The sequence below is a fragment of the Procambarus clarkii genome, chromosome 62 (assembly GCF_040958095.1).
Source record: "Procambarus clarkii isolate CNS0578487 chromosome 62, FALCON_Pclarkii_2.0, whole genome shotgun sequence".
Lineage (NCBI taxonomy): Eukaryota > Metazoa > Arthropoda > Malacostraca > Decapoda > Cambaridae > Procambarus > Procambarus clarkii.
Window position 1 is genome coordinate 5,898,606 of NC_091211.1, and position 20,496 is coordinate 5,919,101.

General features: G+C 46.4%; 4 protein-coding genes across 5 annotated transcripts in view; 2 read left to right on the forward strand and 2 right to left on the reverse strand.

Moving 5' to 3' along the window:
* The first annotated feature begins 97 nt into the window (after positions 1 to 97).
* LOC138354247 (uncharacterized) lies at positions 98 to 1,695 on the forward strand. Its single transcript, XM_069308137.1, has 2 exons — positions 98 to 899; positions 989 to 1,695. Exons 1-2 carry the CDS (start codon positions 98 to 100, stop codon positions 1,693 to 1,695), a joined length of 1,509 nt encoding a protein of 502 aa, XP_069164238.1.
* Positions 1,696 to 5,464: 3,769 nt separating this feature from the next.
* Positions 5,465 to 6,112, reverse strand: LOC138354248 (uncharacterized). Its single transcript, XM_069308138.1, has one exon. It carries the CDS (start codon positions 6,110 to 6,112, stop codon positions 5,465 to 5,467), a length of 648 nt encoding a protein of 215 aa, XP_069164239.1.
* A 5,352-nt stretch (positions 6,113 to 11,464) lies between these two features.
* On the forward strand, positions 11,465 to 13,792 carry LOC123766636 (uncharacterized). The gene is made up of 2 exons (XM_069308139.1): positions 11,465 to 11,531; positions 13,047 to 13,792. The coding sequence occupies exons 1-2, from the start codon at positions 11,465 to 11,467 to the stop codon at positions 13,790 to 13,792; spliced, it is 813 nt and encodes a 270-aa protein (XP_069164240.1).
* The window catches only part of LOC123766633 (murinoglobulin-2), a 585,294-nt gene continuing 577,595 nt past the window's right edge, over positions 12,798 to 20,496 (reverse strand). Inside the window, exons 27-28 of one of the 2 annotated variants that reach the window (XR_011223484.1) lie at positions 13,232 to 14,239; positions 12,798 to 13,195 (exon numbers count right to left, since the gene is read on the reverse strand). Coding sequence is in view for 1 of the 2 variants with exons in the window: in XM_069308162.1 (XP_069164263.1) it covers positions 14,201 to 14,239 (39 nt within the window). In the remaining variant the exon portion in view is untranslated. Of the gene's footprint in view, positions 14,240 to 20,496 lie in introns of both variants that reach the window. The other variant, XM_069308162.1, reaches the window with a different exon arrangement.

Genomic DNA, 20,496 nt, shown 5'->3' on the forward strand with positions numbered 1-20,496 from the left:
GTGACAGCCATCCTCCACAGCCTTCACACATGTGGCACAGCTATCTGCCACAACCACCTCACATTTGGCACAGCCATCCTCCACAGTTCTCAGACGTATGGCACAGCCATCTTCCACAACCATCACACATGTGGCACAGCCATTTGCCACAGCCATCACACATGAAGCACAACCATCCTCCACACCCATCTTACATGTGGCGCAGCCATCCTCCACAGCCATCAGACGTGTGGCACAGCTATCCTCCACAGCCGTCTTTCATGTGGCGCAGCCATCCTCTAACCCATCAGACGTGAGGCACAGCAATCCTCCACAGTCATCAGATGTGAGGCGCAGCCATCCTCCACAGCCATCAGACGTGTGGTGCAGCTATCCTCCACAGCCATCTTCCACAGCCATCACACATGTAGCACAGCCATCCTCCACACCCATCTTACATGTGGCGCAGCCATCCTCCACAGCCATCAAATGTGTGGCATATCTACCCTCCACAGCCATCTTACATGTGGCGCAGCCTTCCTCTACAACTATCAGACGTGAGGCACAGCCATCCTCCACAGCCCTCAGACGTGAAGCGCGGCCATCCTCCACAGCCTTTAGACGTGTGACGCAGCCATCCTCCACAGCCATCACACATGTGACACTGCCATCCTCCACAGCTATCAGACGTATGGCACAGCCATCCTCCACACCCATCAGACGTGAGGCGCAGCCATCCTCAACAGCCATCACATATGTGGCACAGCTATCCTCCACAGCCATCAGACATGTGTCACAGCCATCCTCCACAGCCATCTTACATGTAGCGCAGCCTTCCTCCACAGCTCTCAGACATGTGGCCCAGATATCCTCCACAGCGATCACAAATATGGAACAGCCATCCTCCACAGCCATCAGACGTGTGGCGCAGCCATCCTTCGCAGCCATCACACATGTGCACAACCATCCTCCACAGCCATAACACATGTGGCCCAACCATTCTCCACAGCCATCACACATGTCGCCCAGCCATCCTCCACAGCCATCAGACGTGTGGCACAGCCATCCTCCACAGCCATCTTACGTGTGGCACAGCCATCCTCCACAGCCATCACACATGTGGCACAGCTATCCTCCACAGCTATCACAAATGTGGCACAGCCATCCTACACACACATCAGACGTGTGACACACCGATCCACCAAAGCTGTCTTACATGTGGCACAGCCATCCTCCACAGTCCTCTCACATGTGGCACAGCCATCCTCCACAGCCATCAGACGTGTGTCGCAGCAATTCTCCACAGCCATCAGACGTGTAGAACAGCCATCCCACACAGCTAGATTACATGTGGCACAGCAATCCTCCACAGCCATCAGACGTGTGGCACAGCCATCCTCCACACTCATCACACATGAGACACATCCATCGGACGTGTGGCACAGCCATCCTCTAGAGCCATTGACGTGTGGCACAGCCATCCTCCACCGCCATCAGACGTGTGGCACAGCCATCCTCCACAGCCATATTACATGTGGCGCAGCAATACTCCAAAGCCATCAGACGTGTGGCACAGCCATCCTCCACAACCATCATACGTGTGGCACAGCCATCCTCTACAGCTATCACACATGTGGCACAGCTATCCTCCACAGCCATCAGACGTGTGGCACAGCCATCCTCCACAGTCATCACATATGTGAAACAGCCATCTGACGTGTGGCACAGCCATCCTCAACAGCCATTGGGCGTTTGGCATAGCTATCCTCCGCAACTATCACACATGTGGCACAGCCGTCCTCCACATCCATCAGACGTGTTGCACAGTAATCCTACACAGCCATCAGACGTGTAGCACAGCCATCCTCCACAGCCATCAGACGTGTGGCACAGTAATCCTCAACAGCAATCACACATGTGGCACATATCCATACTCCACATTCATCAGACGTGTTTCACAGCCATCCTCCACCTATCAGACGTGGAACGAAGCTATCCTCCACAGCGATCAGACGTATGGTGCAGCCATCCTTCACAGCAATCAGACCAATAGCGCAGCCATCCTTCACAGCCAGCAGACGTGTAGCGCAGCCATCCTCCACATCCTTTAGAAGTGTGACGCAGTCATCCTCCACAACTATCTCATATGTCTCACAGCCATCCTCCACAGCTATCAGACGTATGGCCCAGCAATCCTCCAAAGCCATCAGACGTGTGGCGGAGCCATCCTCCACAGCCATCAGACATGTGTCACAGCTATCCTCCACAGCCATCTTACATGTGGTGCAGCCTTCCTCCAAAGCCATCAGACATGTGTCACAGCCATCCTCCACAGCCATCTTACATGTGGTGCAGCTTTCCTCCACACCGATCACAGATGTGGTACAGCCATCCTCCACAGCCATCAGACGTGTTACGCAGCCATCCCCGACAGTTATCTTACATGTGGCACAGCATTCCTCTACAGCCATCAGACGTGTGGCTCAGCCATCCTCTACAGTCATCACACATGTGAAACAGCCATCGGACGTGTGGCACAGCCATCCTCTACAGCCATTCACGTGTGGCTCAGCCATCCTCCACAGCCATCAGACGTGTGGCACAGCCAACCTCCACAGCCATATTACATGTGGTGCAGCCATCCTCCACAGCCATCAGACGTGTAGCGCAGCCATCCTCCATAGCCATCAGACGTGTGGCACACCCATCCTCTACAGCCATCACAAATGTGGCACAGCCATCCTCCACAGCTATCTTACATGTCGTGCAGCCATCCTCCACAGCCATTAGACGTGTGGCACAGCCATCTTACACAGCCATCACACATATGGCACAGCCATCCTCCACAGCCATCATACGTGTTGCACAGTAATCCTCCACGGCCATCAGACGTGTGGTATAGTCATCCTCCACAACCATCAAACGTGTGGCACAGTAATCCTCCACAATTATCACACATGTAGCACAGCTATACTCCACAGCCATCAGACGTGTGGCACAGCCATCCTCCACAGCCATCAGACGCGGGGAGCAGCCATCCTCCACAGCCATCAGACATGTGGCACAGCCATTTCCACAGCCAACAAACGTGTAGCGCAGCCATCCTCCACATAATTTAGAAGTGTGACGCCGCCATCCTCCACAGATATCACACATGTGGCACAGCCATACTCCACAGCCATCAGACGTTTGGCACAGCCATCCTCCACAGCCATCAGACGTGTGGCGCAGCCATCCTTCACAGCTATCAGACGTGTGGCGCAGCCATCCTTCACAGCTATCAGACGTGTGGCGCACCCATCCTCCACAGCCATATAACACAGAGCGCAGCCATCCTCCACAGCCATCAGACGTGTAGCGCAGCCATTCTCCACATCCTTTAGACGTGTGACGCAGCCATCCTCCACAGCCATCACACATGGGGCACAGCCATCCTCCACAGCCATCAGACGTATGCCACAGCCATCCTCCACAACCATCAGACGTGTAGCACAGCCATCCTCCACAGCCATCACACATGTGGCACAGCTATCCTTCTCAGTCATGAGACATGTGTCACATCCATTCTCCACAGCCATCTCACATGTGGCGCAGCCTTCCTCCACAGCCATCAGACATGTGGCCCAATCATCCTCCACAGCGATCACACATGTGGTATAGCCATCCTCCACAGCCATCAGACGTGTGGCGCAGCTATCCTCCGCAGCCATCACGCATGTGGCACAACCATCTTTCACAGCCATCACTCATGTAGCGCAGCCATCCTCAACAGCCATCACACATGTGGCGCAGCCATCCTCCACAGCCATCACAAATGTGGCACAACCATCAGACGTGTAACACACCTATCCTCCAAAGCCATTTTACATGTGGCACAGCCATCCTCCACAGCCATCACACATGTGGCAGAACTATCCCCCACAGCCATCAGACGTGTGTCGCAGCAATCCTCCACAGCTATCAGACGTGTTTCACAGCCATCCTCCACAGTCATCACACATGTAACACAGCCATAGGACGTGTGGCACAGCCATCCTCTACAGCCATCAGACTTGTGGCAAAGCAATTCTCCACAGTCATCAGACGTGTGGCACAGCCATCCTCCACAGCCAAATTACATGTAGCGCAAACATCCTCCACAGCCATCAGACGTGTGGCGCAGCCATCCTCCACATCCATCAGACGTGTGGCACAGCCAACCTCCACAGCCATCTTACATGTGGTGCATCCATCCTCCACAGCCATTGGACGTGTGGCACAGCCATCCTCCACAGCTATCACACATGTGGCACAGCCATCCTCCACAGCCATCAGACGTGTTGCACAGTTATCCTCCACAGCCTTCTGACGTGTGGCACAGCCATCCTCCACAGCCATCAGTTGTGTGGCACAGTAATCCTCCACAGCCATATCACATGTGGCACAGTAATACTCCACAGCCATCAGACGTGTGGCACAGCAATCCTCAACACCCATCCTTCATATAGCACAGCCATCCTTCACAGCCATCAGACGTGTAGCATAGCCATCCTCCACAGCCATCTTACACGTAGCACAGCCATCCTCCACAACCATCAGACCTGTTGCACAGCCATCCTCCACAGCCATCTTACATGTTGCGCAGCCATCCTCCTCAGCCATCAGACGTGTGGCACAGCTATCCTCCCCAGCCATATCACATGTGGCGCAGCCATCCTCCACAGCCATCAGACGTGTGGGGCAGCCATCCTCCACAGCCTTTAGACGTGTGGCACAGCCATCCTCCACAGCCATATTTCATGTGGCGCAGTCATCCTCCACAGCAATCAGACGTGTGGCGCAGCCATCTTACATGTTGCGCAGTTATCCTCCACAGCCATTGGACGTGTGGCACAGCCATCCTCCACAGTCATCACACATATGGCACAGCCATCCTCCACAGCCATCAGAAGTGTTGCAAAGTAATCCTCCACAGCCATCAGAAGTGTTGCAAAGTAATCCTCCACAGCCATCAGACTTGTGGCAGACCCATCTTCCACAGCCATCAGACGTGTGGAACAGTAATCCTTCACAGTCATCACACATGTGGCACAGCCATGCTCCACAGCCATCAGACGTGTGGCACAGCCACCCTCCACACCCATCCTACATGTAGCACAGCCTTCCTTCACAGCCATCAGACGTGTAGCACAGCCATCCTCCACAGCCATCTTTCATGTGACGCAGCTATCCTCCACAGCCATCAGACGTGTGGCACAGCCATCCTCCACAGCCATCACACATGTGGCGCAGCCATCCTCCACAGCCATCAGACGTGTGGCACAGCTATCCTCCACAGCCATATTACATGTGGCGCATCCATCTTCCACAGCCATCAGACGTGTGGCACAGCCATCCTCCACAGCCATCACACATGTGGCGCAGCCATCCTCCACAGCCATCAGACGTGTGGCACAGCTATCCTCCACAGCCATATTACATGTGGCGCATCCATCTTCCACAGCCATCAGACGTGTGGCGCAGCCATCTTACATGAGGCACAGCAATCCTCCGCAACCATCTTACATGTGGCGAAGCAATCCTCCACAGCCATAAGACGTGTGACACAGCCATCCTCCACAGCCATCTTAAATGATGCAGAGCAATTTTCCAAAGTTATCAGATGTGTGGCACAGCCATCCTCCACAGCCATCACATATGTGGCACAGCCATCCTGCACAGCCATCAGACGTGTAACACACCCATCCTCCAAAGCCATCTTACATGTGGCACAACCATCCTCCACAGCAATCACACATGTGGTGCAGCCATCCTCCACCGCCATCACACATGTGGCACAGCCATCCTCCGCAGCCATCTTACATGTTGCACAGTCATCTTCCACAGCCATCAGACGTGTGACACACCCATCCTCCACAGCCATCTTACATGTGGCACAGCCATCCTCCACAGCAATCACACTTGTTTTCCAGCCATCCTCCACAGCCATCATACATGTTCCACAGCCATCCTCCACAGTCATCACACATGTGGCACAGCCATCCTCCACAGCCATCACAAATGTGGCACAGCCATCCTCCACAGCCATCAGAAGTGTGTTGCAGCAATCCTCCACAGCCATCAGACGTTTGGCACAGCCATCCTCCACAGTCATCACACATGTGACACAGCCATGGGGCGTGTGGCACAGCCATCCTCTACAGCCATCAGACTTGTGGCAAAGCCATCCTCCACAGCAATCAGACGTGTGGCACAGCCAACCTCCACAGCAATATTACATGTGGCGCAGCCATCCTCCACATCAATCTTACGTGTGGCGCAGCCATCCTCCACAGCCATCTTACATGTGGCGCAGTTATCCTACACAGCCATCAGACGTGTGGCACAACCATCCTCCACATCCATCACACATGTGGCACAGCCATCCTCCACAGCCTTCAGACGTGTTGCACAGTAATCCTCCACAGCCATCAGACGTGTGGCACAGCTATCCTCCACAGTCATCAGACGTGTGGCACAGCCATCCTCCACACCCATCCTTCATGTAGCACAGCCATCCTTCATGTAGCACAGCCATCCTTCACAGCCATCAGACGTGTAGCACAGCCATCCTCCACAGGCATCTTACATGTGGCACAGCCATCCTCCACAACCATCAGACCTGTGGCACAGCCATCCTCCACAGCCATCTTACATGTGGCGCAGTTATCCTACACAGCCATCTGACCTGTGGCACAGCCATCCTCCACAGCCATCTTACATGTGGCGCAGTTATCCTCCACAGCCATCAGACGTGTGGCAGAGCCATCCTCCACAGCCATATTACATGTGGCGCTCCCATCCTCCACAGTTATCAGACATGTGGCGCAGCCATCTTACATGAGGCACAGCAATCCTCCACAGCCATCAGGCGTGTGGCACAGCTATCTTACATGTGGCGCAGCCATCCTCCAGAGCCATCATTCATGTGGCAAAGCCATCCTCCACAGCCATCTTGCATGTGGCATAACAATCCACCACAGCCATCAGACGTGTGGCACAGTAATCCTCCACAGCCATCAGACGTGTGGCACAGCCATCCTCCACACCCATCAAACGTGTGACACAGCAATCTTCCACAACCATCAGACCTGTGGCACAGCCATCCTCCACAGCCATCTTACATGTGTCGCAGTTATCCTACACAGCCATCAGACGTGTGGCACAACCATCCTCCACAGCCATCACACATGTGGCACAGCCATCCTCCACAGCCTTCAGACGTGTTGCACAGTAATCCTCCACATCCATCAGACGTGTGGCACAGCTATCCTCCACAGCCATCAGACGTGTGGCACAGCCATCCTCCACACCCATCCTTCATGTAGCACAGCCCTCCTTCACAGCCATCAGACGTGTAGCACAGCCATCCTCCACAGGCATCTTACATGTGGCACAGCCATCCTCCACAACCATCAGACCTGTGGCACAGCCATCCTCCACAGCCATCTTACATGTGGCGCAGTTATCCTACACAGCCATCAGACGTGTGGCACAACCATCCTCCACAGCCATCACACATGTGGCGCAGCCATCCTCCACAGCCATCAGACGTGTGGCAGGGCCATCCTCCACAGCCATATTACATGTGGCGCTCCCATCCTCCACAGTCATCTAATATGTGGCACAGCCATCCTCCACAGTCATCTTACATGTGACGCAGCCATCCTCCATAGCCATCATACATGTAGCACAGCCATCCTCCACAGCCATCTTGCATGTGGCATAGCAATCCACCACAGCCATCAGACGTGTGGCACAGCCATTCTCCACACCCATCAGACGTGTGGCACAGCCATCCTCCACAGCCATCACACATGGGCAAAGCCATCCTCCACAGCCATCTTACATGTGGCGCAGTCTTCCTCCACAGCCAGCAGACGTGTGGCACAGCCATCCTCCACAGCTATCTTACATGTGGCGCAGCAATCCTCCACAGCCTTCAGACGTGTGGTGCAACCATCCTCCACAGCCATCACACATGTGTCGCAGCCATACTCCACAGCCATCACACATGTGGCGCCGCCATCTTCCACAGCTCTCACACATGTGGCGCAGTCATCCTCCACAGCCATCAGATGTGTGGCGCAGTCATCCTCCACAGCCATCAGATGTGTGGCGCAGCCATCCTCTACAGCCAGTGCACATGCCCATCCAAGACATGTGCAGTGTGTGTTAACATACTGAATATAATATTTTTGATGGTACAGCTGAATCAGAACTGTTCGATCGTTTTTCGTGATAATTGAGATCTCGCTTATGTTTGACATAAGAGTCGTCTGGTGAGGACCCATGGTGTTACTTGTACACAAACTGTGGTGCACATAAGAGTCGTCTGGTGAGGACCCATGGTGTTACCTGTACACAAACTGTGGTGCACATAAGAGTCGTCTGGTGAGGACCCATGGTGTTACCTGTACACAAACTCAGTGTTGTTCTCGAGGCTGATGGTTTGTCATCCTTCTACTGCTAGTTCACATAGGAAGGAGGACCTCCATGTAAGTATTATCTTGTGTACGTGATGTCACTATCCCGAGTGCCCATAATAAGACTGCTCAGTGTGTTAGGAGGGAGCATTACCAAGTACATTACCATTACCAAGTTAGGATTCACTTTCAAGAAGATATGACTTTCAGAGGGCTTCTGATTAGCATAATATGGTCACCTATTACAGTAAATTATCCCATTATCTTCTGTAAATAAATTAGAGTGGTATTTAATAAATTATTATTAATGATACCAGAAGCCTTCACGGGACCAGACTCGTTGTATAATTATCTGCCAGGTTAATAAGCAGTCCAGACTAGTCATACATATATTGATACCGGAACCCTACCTCTGTACTGAGTCTTAAAGAATGAGTTAGTGTGCCAGGTATAAAACCTAAACTCGACTTACCTTGGCATTGGTCTCGCTACACTTGTAAGTATTAGGTAGTGTGCCCTAAGACTGCCACACTCGGTCTTGGCTCAATGACCCCTCTACCTAGATTGCCAGTTGATAGACATCCAACATACATTGAGTACTGATCCCCAAGGTCTGATATCTATTCGATTGCCGTAATATCACTCCAGAAACTATTAGGATAAAAGAGAAGAGTATGGGACACTGTGATCCTGAAGCTGCCTTCGTCTAGTGGAGAGCCAGAGTCTTGTTCTGGCTACTGGAGGATAAGGGTTGGTCTCATAAACCTGGAGCAGCTATCCGAAGCTCGGTGAATCTCCCAAAAGCGTGTTGTATATACTTAATGCTTAATGCATCTATCTAAGACTCGGTGCATCTACATAAAGCTTGGTGCATCTTCCTAGTGCTTGGCGCATCTTCCTAGTGCTTGGTGCATCTACCTAAAGCTTGGTGCATCTTCCTAATGCTTGGTGCATCTTCCTAATGCTTGGTGCATCTACCTAAAGCTTGGTGCATCTTCCTAGTGCTTGGCGCATCTTCCTAATGCTTGGTGCATCTACCTAAAGCTTGGTGCATCTTCCTAATGCTTGGTGCATCTTCCTAATGCTTGGTGCATCTACCTAAAGCTTGGTGCATCTTCCTAATGCTTGGTGCATCTTCCTAATGCTTGGTGCATCTACCTAAAGCTTGGTGCATCTTCCTAATGCTTGGTGCATCTTCCTAATGCTTGGTGCATCTTCCTAATGCTTGGTGCATCTTCCTAATGCTTGGTGCATCTTCCTAATGCTTGGTGCATCTTAATAATGCTTGGTGCATCTTCCTAATGCTTGGTGCATCTTCCTAATGCTTGGTGCCTCTTCCGTATGCTTGGTGCATCTTCCGTATGCTTGGTGCATCTTCCTAATGCTTGGTGCATCTTCCGTATGCTTGGTGCATCTTCCGTATGCTTGGTGCATCTTCCTAATGCTTGGTGCATCTTCCTAATGCTTGGTGCATCTTCCTAATGCTTGGTGCATCTTCCTAGTGCTTGGTGCATCTTTCTAATGCTTGGTGCATCTTCCTAGTGCTTGGTGCATCTACCTAGTGCTTGGTGCATCTTCCTAATGCTTGGTGCATCTTCCTAGTGCTTGGTGCATCTTCCGTATGCTTGGTGCATCTTCCGAATGCTTGGTGCATCTTCCCAGTGCTTGGTGCATTATCCTAATGCTTGGTGCATCTTCCTAATGCTTTTTGCATCTTTCTAATGCTTGGTGCATCTTCCTAGTGCTTGGTGCATCTTCCTATTGCTTGGTGCATCTTCCTAGTGCTTGGTGTATCTTCCTAATGCTTGGTGCATCTTCCTAATGCTTGGTGCATCTTCCTAATGCTTGGTGCATCTTCCTAATGCTTGGTGCATCTTCCGTATGCTTGGTGCATCTTCCTAATGCTTGGTGCATCTTCCTAATGCTTGGGGCATCTTCCGTATGCTTGGTGCATCTTCCTAATGCTTGGTGCATCTTCCTAATGCTTGGTGCATCTTCCTAATGCTTGGTGCATCTTCTTAATGCTTGGTGCATCTTCCTAATGCTTGGTGCATCTTCCTAATACTTGGTGCATCTTCCGTATGCTTGGTGCATCTTCCATATGCTTGGTGCATCTTCTTAATGCTTGGTGCATCTTCTTAATGCTTGGTGCATCTTCCATATGCTTGGTGCATCTTCCTAATGCTTGGTGCATCTTCTTAATGCTTGGTGCATCTTCCGTATGCTTGGTGCATCTTCCGTATGCTTGATGCATCTTCCTAATGCTTGGTGCATCTTCTTAATGCTTGGTGCATCTTCTTAATGCTTGGTGCATCTTCCGTATGCTTGGTGCATCTTCCTAATGCTTGGTGCATCTTCCCAATGCTTGGTGCATCTTCCCAATGCTTAGTGCATCTTCTAAATGCTTGGTGCATCTTCCTAATGCTTGGTGCATCTTCCATATGCTTGGTGCATCTTCCTAGTGCTTGGTGCATCTTCCTAATGCTTAATGCATCTTCCAAATGCTTGGTGCATCTTCCTAATGCTTGGTGCATCTTCCTAGTGCTTGGTGCATCTTCCTAATGCTTGGTGCATATTCCTAATGCTTGGTGCATCTTCCTAATGCTTGGTGCATCTTCCTAATGCTTGGTGCATCTTCCTAGTGCTTGGTGCATCTTCCTAATGCTTGGTGCATCTTCCTAGTGCTTGGTGCATATTCCTAATGCTTGGTGCATCTTCCTAATACTTGGTGCATCTTGCTAATGCTTGGTGCATCTTCCTAATGCTTGGTGCATCTTCCTAATGCTTGGTGCATCTTCCTAATGCTTGATGCATCTTCCGTATGCTTGGTGCATCTTCCTAATGCTTGGTGCATCTTCCTAGTGCTTGGTGCATCTTCCTAATGCTTGGTGGATCTTCCTAATGCTTAATGCATCTTCCTAATGCTTGGTGCATCTTCCTAGTGCTTGGTGCATCTTCCTAATGCTTAATGCATCTTCCTAATGCTTGGTGCATCTTCCTAATGCTTGGTGCATCTTCCTAGTGCTTGATGCATCTTCTAAATGCTTAATGCATCTTCCAAATGCTTGGTGCATCTTCCTAATGCTTGGTGCATCTTCCTAGTGCTTGGTGCATCTTCCTAATGCTTGGTGCATATTCCTAATGCTTGGTGCATCTTCCTAATGCTTGGTGCATCTTCCTAATGCTTGGTGCATCTTCCCAATGCTTGGTGCATCTTCTTAATGCTTGATGCATCTTCCTAATGCTTGGTGCATCTTCCTAATGCTTGGTGCATCTTCCTAATGCTTTGTGCATCTTCCTAGTGCTTGGTGCATCTTCCTAATGCTTGGTGCATCTTCCTAGTGCTTGGTGCATCTTCCTAATGCTTGGTGCATCTTCCTAGTGCTTGGTGCATCTTCCTAATGCTTGGTGCATCTTCCTAGTGCTTGGTGCATCTTCCTAATGCTTGGTGCATATTCCTAATGCTTGGTGCATCTTCCTAATGCTTGGTGCATCTTCCTAATGCTTGGTGCATCTTCCCAATGCTTGGTGCATCTTCTTAATGCTTGATGCATCTTCCTAATGCTTGGTGCATCTTCCTAATGCTTGGTGCATCTTCCTAATGCTTGGTGCATCTTCCTAGTGCTTGGTGCATCTTCCTAATGCTTGGTGCATCTTCCTAGTGCTTGGTGCATCTTCCTAATGCTTGGTGCATCTTCCTAGTGCTTGGTGCATCTTCCTAATGCTTGGTGCATCTTCCTAGTGCATGGTGCATCTTCCTAATGCTTGGTGCATATTCCTAATGCTTGGTGCATCTTCCTAATGCTTGGTGCATCTTCCTAATGCTTGGTGCATCTTCCTAATGCTTGGTGCATCTTCCTAGTGCTTGGTGCATCTTCCTAGTGGTTGGTGCATGTTCCTAATGCTTGGTGCATCTTCCTAATGCTTGGTGCATCTTCCTAATGATTGGTGCATCTTCCTAGTGCTTGGTGCATCTTCCTAGTGCTTGGTGCATCTTCCTAGTGCTTGGTGTATCTTCCTAATGCTTGGTGCATCTTCCTAATGCTTGGTGCATCTTCTTAATTCTTGGTGCATCTTCCTATTGCTTGGTGCATCTTCCTAATGCTTGGTGCATCTTCCTATTGCTTGGTGCATCTTCCTAGTGCTTGGTGCATCTTCCTAATGCTTGGTGCATCTTCCTATTGCTTGGTGCATCTTCCTAATGCTTGGTGCATCTTCCTAATGCTTGGTGCATCTTCCTATTGCTTGGTGCATCTTCCTATTGCTTGGTGCGTCTATCTAAGGCTTGGATCGTCTACCTAAGGCATGGCTTTGCCAGTATTTAGCTACGGGCCCTGTTGACAGAGCCCTCTCAGGAAAAATAAAAACAAAATATGTGCTCTAATACAATATTTTATTACTAGTCTCAGTTGATCTTTACATTTGCAACATCTATATAATAATATATCCTGAATGAGTGATAACAACATCAGTATTTTCTGAAGCAAACTTGAAGGTTCGAGGCCGCAAGATTAATAATCTTACACTACAACCATCCAGGAAGCTCGGGAGATTACTACAGTAATATTTACCTAACATTATCTCTAAGACCTTGCCATCTTAAAACCCTGTAATGATATGCAGCAACTGGGGCACTTTACTGCAAGATTAGTGACAAGCAGCACCCGGAGCACACATTGTTGTATAATGACAAGCAGCACCTGGAGCACACATTGTTGTATAATGACAAGCAGCACCCGGAGCACACATTGTTGTATAATGACAAGCAGCACCTGGAGCACACATTGTTGTATAGTGACAAGCAGCACCCGGAGCACACATTGTTGTATAATGACAAGCAGCACCCGGAGCACACATTGTTGTATAATGACAAGCAGCACCTGGAGCACACATTGTTGTATAGTGACAAGCAGCACCCGGAGCACACATTGTTGTATAATGACAAGCAGCACCCGGAGCACACATTGTTGTATAATGACAAGCAGCACCCGGAGCACACATTGTTGTATAATGACAAGCAGCACCCGGAGCACACATTGTTGTATAATGACAAGCAGCACCCGGAGCACACATTGTTGTATAATGACAAGCAGCACCCGGAGCACACATTGTTGTATAATGACAAGCAGCACCCGGAGCACACATTGTTGTATAATGACAAGCAGCACCCGGAGCACACATTGTTGTATAATGACAAGCAGCACCCGGAGCACACATTGTTGTATAGTGACAAGCAGCACCCGGAGCACACATTGTTGTATAATGACAAGCAGCACCCGGAGCACACATTGTTGTATAATGACAAGCAGCACCCGGAGCTCACATTGTTGTATAATGACAAGCAGCACCCGGAGCTCACATTGTTGTAGAAATAATGTAAATAAAAATATCACCTAAAGAGTAATAATAATAACTGAATATAAACATTTCCTTACTTAGCAATATATGTTATGCTGTGTGAGGGATTTGTCCCATTGGTTACACATCCCTCAAATATTATAGATAAATATAGATACATTTTATTACTTAATAATTAAAGAGAGAAGGATTTTATAGCAGACAAATAATGTGTTGTCAACTTAACTAACGTGAAAATTTATTTATACCTAATAAGTTTTGCGGTAATATATATGCAGAACATTCTTTGGCAAAACCCTTGAGATAAGACTGTTTTCTGGGTTGAGTATTATTGACACATCTTCAACATTATCATTTTCAACAACAACATAACCAATAAACACGAGTCCATCAATAATGCTAACAATACTAAATGTTGATTATTCCCAGCACTCGTCACTCGGGGGCAGAATATAACTCTGTATGGACGAAAGAATAAATATATTAATAAATTAACTCTATATATCAATAAATCATAATATATCTATAGTGTAAGAGAATGTCTGCGTCTGTTGAAAGATGGAGTCCTCACGGTTGGGGCCAGGCTCACCACACTGGTGGAGGGAATGGTCTGGGGAAGGGGATGAACATAGGCTGGTCGGGGTCGCCAGAATTCATAAGGCCCATTCCACATTCAGACCCCAACGGCGATTTTTGGCACTGCAGGACTGCTATACTATTTTCAAAACAAACTCTTTGACTAAAACAAACTATTTGATAGTAATATGCACCATTATTCATTGATCTTGGGAAAATAAACAATTTTCCAGCTGTCAGTAATTAGCCCGACCTTATATCAAACAGACGATCCTTAAACAGCGTTAAAGGTTTCTCACAGCAACGGCTCTGTACCAGAGTAAGGGGTAACAATCCTGTTGTTAGTGTTACACACCACAGCGCTGTACCTGAGTAAGGGGTAACAATCCTGTTGTTAGTGTTACACACCACGGCTCTGTACCAGAGTAAGGGGTAACAATCCTGTTGTTAGTGTTACACACCACGGCGCTGTACCAGAGTAAGGGGTAACAATCCTGTTGTTAGTGTTACACACCACTGACCTCCTCCCAATGACCATCACTCACACATTAGATTAATATATGTTTTTATAACAGGGAGAGAGATGAACAAAGCAGAACTTATTGCGGAAGGAGGAAAGAATCGAGGCAATTACAGAAGCACCATACTGTCCCCCGAGCTCAAAGCGGCAGCCAAAAGCCTTCGTGAGAACAAGGAGATAGTTGTCAGAAGAGGTGACGTCGCCAATATATGTCATTCTTAAAAAAGACGAATATCTGGCGAAAATGAACCTCATACTCTCTGACCAAACTAAATTCCAAAGGGTAACGAAGGACACTACAGCCGAATTGAAAGCAAAGGTCAACAGACTAATCGAAACTGTGAACGCCAAGAAATCAGGACTCCACCTGCCAAAGATTATTTGGGAATATAAACCTGGATATGCATATGGAAATGTCAAGACACACAAGCCTGGAAACCCACTTCGGCCAATCATTAGCCAGATACCCACACCCACGTACAGACTGGCGAAGCGACTCAACGGCCTGCTGACTCCTTATGTCCCTTGCGCCTTCAGCCTGAAGTCGCCAAAGGAATTTGTTGACTTACTGCGGGGCACACGGGCCACAGGAATAAGAGCCTCGTTGGACGTAGAATCGCTGTTCACTAACGTACCTGTGGACGAGACAATCGGGATGATAGCCGACAGAGTGTATCGTGATCCAGCCTGTACTCCTCTTGACATACCAGAAAATATCCTAAGGAAACTACTCCAAGCTTGTACTAAAGAGGCACCCTTCTTGAGCCCGGATGGGCACATGTATAAGCAAGTAGATGGGGTCGCCATGGGTTCTCCCCTAGGTGTCCTGTTTGCAAACTTCTACATGGGTACCATCGAGCAAAAAGTCTTAGTCGACATGAACATAAAACCGGCCATATACTGCAGGTATGTTGACGACATTTTTACAGAGGTACCTGATGTCAGACATCTGCAGGAGTTGAAGGAGGCATTTGAGCGGAGTTCGGTGCTGCGTTTCACTTACGAGATGGAAAAGGATGGGAAGCTGCCCTTTCTAGATGTAACAGTCATAGAAAAGAGCAGAGGTTTCCACACTGCAGTCTACACTAAGGAAACGAACATAGGAATGTGCCTAAATGCCAAAAGCAACTACCCAGATAGGTACAAGAGGAGTGTTGTTAACGCATATGTCGACCGTGCTCTCAGCCACAGCTCAGAATGGAAGCAAGTCGACGAAGAACTCTGTAGGGTAAGGCAGGTCCTAGTCAACAACGGCTTCTCCAATGGTTTCGTCGAAGACATCATAAGAAGGAAAGTGAAACGCCATGCAACCTCTGAAGAGACAACCAACACAACACCTATACCCCCTATTAGACTATTTTACAGGAACTTCTTTTCCACAGCTCATAAAACGGAGGAAAGGGTCCTGAAAAATATTGTTAATAGAAACGTTATCCCTACAGACAAAAATCAGAGGATACAACTGACGATTTACTATAAAACCAGAAAAACGGCCAGCCTACTCATGAGAAACTGTCCAAACACAAAACAGAACGCTTTAAAAGAGACTAACGTCGTCTATGCCTTCAAATGCCCTCTTGGGGACTGTAAGCTCCAAAAAAACCAGTATATAGGCAAGACAACAACATCTCTTTCTAGGCGTTTAACGATGCATAAGCAACAGGGCTCCATTAAGGAACATATAATCTCTTCCCACAACCAAACTATCGCCAGAGAAATCCTAGTAAACAACACAGAAATCATCGATAGATACAGCGATAGCAGGCGGCTTGACGTTTGCGAGGCATTACACATCAAGAAGTCAACACCAGCAATCAACAGCCAATTAATGCACAACTATATTCTACCCACCTCAAGACTCCGCTCCAATATAGAAGCATCAAGAAATATGGACCAATAGGCTTTCTACAATCACTTCTATTCAATACCCATTGTTTCATGTTCTGGCTTGTGTTGATGAAATTAATACCTTATTAAATACCACCTCACCCCATCCACCTCACTCAAATGTAGATATAAACAAAACCGGAGATGTGTAAGTTCTATTCAGCTGTGTATGTGTTAACTAAAGTCTTTGAAAATGTAATAAGTTTTACGAAACGCGCTCAAGTGTCGCGTCAGACTAGAAATAAAAATGAATTTTGGAGAATTGATTTTTGAATTACCTCCAACAGTGAAAAGAAATGTACGAAAGATTGAGAAAATTCGTGTTAGAATTATTAATCTTACTTTTTCGGTCATATTTAATAATATATATATATATATATATATATATATATATATATATATATATATATATATATATATATATATATATATATATATATATATATATATGTCGTACCTAGTAGCCAGAACGCACTTCTCAGCCTACTATGCAAGGCCAAATTTGCCTAATAAGCCAAGTTTTCCTGAATTAATATATTTTCTCTAATTTTTTTCTTATGAAATGATAAAGCTACCCATTTCATTATGTATGAGGTCAATTTTTTTTTATTGGAGTTAAAATTAACGTAGATATATGACCGAACCTAACCAACCCTACCTAACCTAACCTAACCTATCTTTCTAGGTTAGGTTAGGTTAGGTAGCCGAAAAAGTTAGGTTAGGTTAGGTTAGGTAGGTTAGGTACTCGAAAAACAATTAATTCATGAAAACTTGGCTCATTAGGCAAATCGGGCCTTGAATAGTAGGCTGAGAAGTGTGTTCTGGCTACTTAGGTACGACATATATATATATATATATATATATATATATATATATATATATATATATATATATATATATATATATATATATATATATATATATATATATATATATATATTGGTGGATAGATGGCTGCAAAGATGGATGGATATCAATATAGATGGATGGATATAAAGATAAATGGATTGATAAATGGATATATATATATATATATATATATATATATATATATATATATATATATATATATATATATATATATATGTTTCATTGAATATGACCGCATATTCTGTATTTATTATTTTCTGGTTTAGGGCTTCTATCCCTGTAACTATTTTCTTAGCATCAGGGCTTAATTGGAATAGGAGTTCTCCAAAACTCATTTTCGTACTTTTAAGGTGAAGAAAAGAAGTGATTTACTATAGAGTGTATTTACACTTATTTGTATAATTTGCACGACGTTTCGAACCTCCATGGTTCATTCTCAAGTGAACAGATCTTACAATACTAGTTGATTTTATACCCGCATTAGGTCAGGTGATAATACAATGAAGGTGAAAAACATGGGGGGATACATAAGGGATAAACATAGGGGCTGCAGAAGGCTTATTGGCCCATACGAGGCATCTCCTATCTAAACACAAAGATTAATCCAGTGTAATTGGCCTGTTATGTTGGACATTGTCTTCTGTGTTGGCATCGATATGTTCTTGTCTTGTCCTTACTCTCATGGTGGGTAGAGTAAATAGTTCCGTGATTTGGGTGTTCATGGTAGGTCGCTCTATTCTTATGTGAATTGCCTCAAGAATTTGTAATCTTCTTGAATCTTGGGTTTTGTCTATTATGCAAGTATTCTTGTTCAACATTTCTCTTGTTAGAGTAATGTCATGGGCTTGTCTCATGTGATTCCTAGGGGCACCAGATTGAAGATGGCATGTCAAACGCCTCGTCAGCTTGGTCGACGTCATACCTATGTACTTACATTGAAGGTTACATCCTTCGTGGGGGCAAGTGTACATGTATACAACGCTTGACTGCTGTAGAGGGTTCTCCGTCGGCTTCGGGCTGTTTTTGATAAGGAGTTCGGAAGTCTTCTTGGTTTTGTAGAATATTATCAGGTTTATGTTTTGGTTAGGAGTAGTGATTTTTACTCCTTTACGGATTATTTCTTTCATTATTCTTTCCTCTTTTATATGTTCACTGTGCATGGTTGATTTGTAATATAATTTTATTGGGGGTGTTGTGGTTTCTGTTCTAGGTTCTGAATTATACCAACAGTCCAAGTGTCTTCTTATAGCAGCGTTTATTTCCGCGTTGCTATATCCGTTGTTCACCAATACCTGAGTTACTCTTTCAAACTCTCTACTCACGTTGCTCCATTCAGAGCAGTGGGTAAGCGCTCGACGAATATAAGCATTGAGAACACTGGCTTTGTATCTTTCGGGGCACTCACTTCTACCGTTCAGGCATAATCCTATGTTGGTGGGCTTGGTATATACGTTGGTGCTTAAAGAGGTTCCTGTTTTTGTTATTAGTACATCCAAGAATGGCAGACTGTTATTTTCACTATTTTCATGTGTAAATCGGAGTACTGACTCTCTCTCTAGGTGTCTTTTTAGGTCAATTAGTTCATCTGAGTCTTTTACTATTACGAATATGTCATCTACATAACGGCAGTATACAGTTGGTTTTTGTCTGCTACTGAAGACCCTATCTTCGATGGTTCCCATATAAAAATTAGCAAATAAAACTCCTAAGGGGGAGCCCATTGCTACTCCGTCTATTTGTAAATACATGTCTCCTTGTGGACTGATGAAAGGGGCTTCCTTTGTACATGCTTCGAGAAGACTTTTCAAGTGTGGCTCAGGTATGTCTAATTTGGGGGTGCTCTCGTCTCTGTATACTCTGTCCAGTATCATTCCTATGGTTGTGTCGACTGGGACGTTGGTAAAAAGGGATTCAACGTCCAGGGAAGCGATGATTCCATCGGGCTGGGTAGATTTGATCAATTCTAGGAAATCTGCTGATGATTGTAGACTAAACTTACTTGGAGTGTATGGAGTTAGGAGTTCATTGAGTTTCTTTGCCGAGTGCCGGCGGTGGGGTGGTTCAAATAGCCTCGGCTATCACCTCATTTTGTCCGGTCGTGATGGTCAAGTGGATTAAGGCGTCTTGTACATACCAGTTGCGTTGCTCCTGGGAGTATGGGTTCGAGTCACTTCTGGGGTGTGAGTTTTCAGTTGCATATTGTCCTGGGGACCATTCATATTCAATGAAACATGTTTGAAAGAAAACCTGCTGCCAGTATACACCAATATATATATATATATATATATATATATATATATATATATATATATATATATATATATATATATATATATATATATATATATATATATATATATATATATATATATATATATGTATATATATATGTATATATATATTTATATATATTTATATATATATATATATATATATATATATATATATATATATATATATATATATATATATATAACTGAAAACTCACACCCCAGAAGTGACTCGAACCCATACTCCCAGGAGCAACGCAACTGGTATGTACAAGACGCCTTAATCCACTTGACCATCACGACCGGACAAAATGAGGTGATAGCCGAGGCTATTTGAACCACCCCACCGCCGGCACTTGGATAGTAATCTTGGGCATAGCATTTTACCAAATCACCTCATTCTTTGGGGCACACGTGAGGAACACAAATGCGAACAAGCCTGAATGGTCCCCAGGACAATATGCAACTGAAAACTCACACCCCAGAAGTGACTCGAACCCATACTCCCAGGAGCAACGCAACTGGTATGTACAAGACGCCTTAATCCACTTGTCCATCAAAGAATGAGGTGATTTGGTAAAATGCTATGCCC

Excerpts from the sequence above, each read along its gene's own strand:
- LOC138354248 (XM_069308138.1), bottom strand. The coding sequence starts at position 6,112 with ATGACTGTGGAGGATGGCTGTGCCAAACGTCTGATGGCTGTGGAGGAT.
- LOC138354247 (XM_069308137.1), top strand. The coding sequence starts at position 98 with ATGGCACAGCCATCTTCCACAACCATCACACATGTGGCACAGCCATTT. Across the intron at positions 900-988 it reads ATCCTCCACAGCCATCAGAC|CCATCACACATGTCGCCCAG; the intron begins GTGTGGCGCAGC and ends CATTCTCCACAG.
- LOC123766636 (XM_069308139.1), top strand. The coding sequence starts at position 11,465 with ATGCTTAATGCATCTTCCAAATGCTTGGTGCATCTTCCTAATGCTTGG. Across the intron at positions 11,532-13,046 it reads GTGCATCTTCCTAGTGCTTG|CAACTGGGGCACTTTACTGC; the intron begins GTGCATCTTCCT and ends AATGATATGCAG.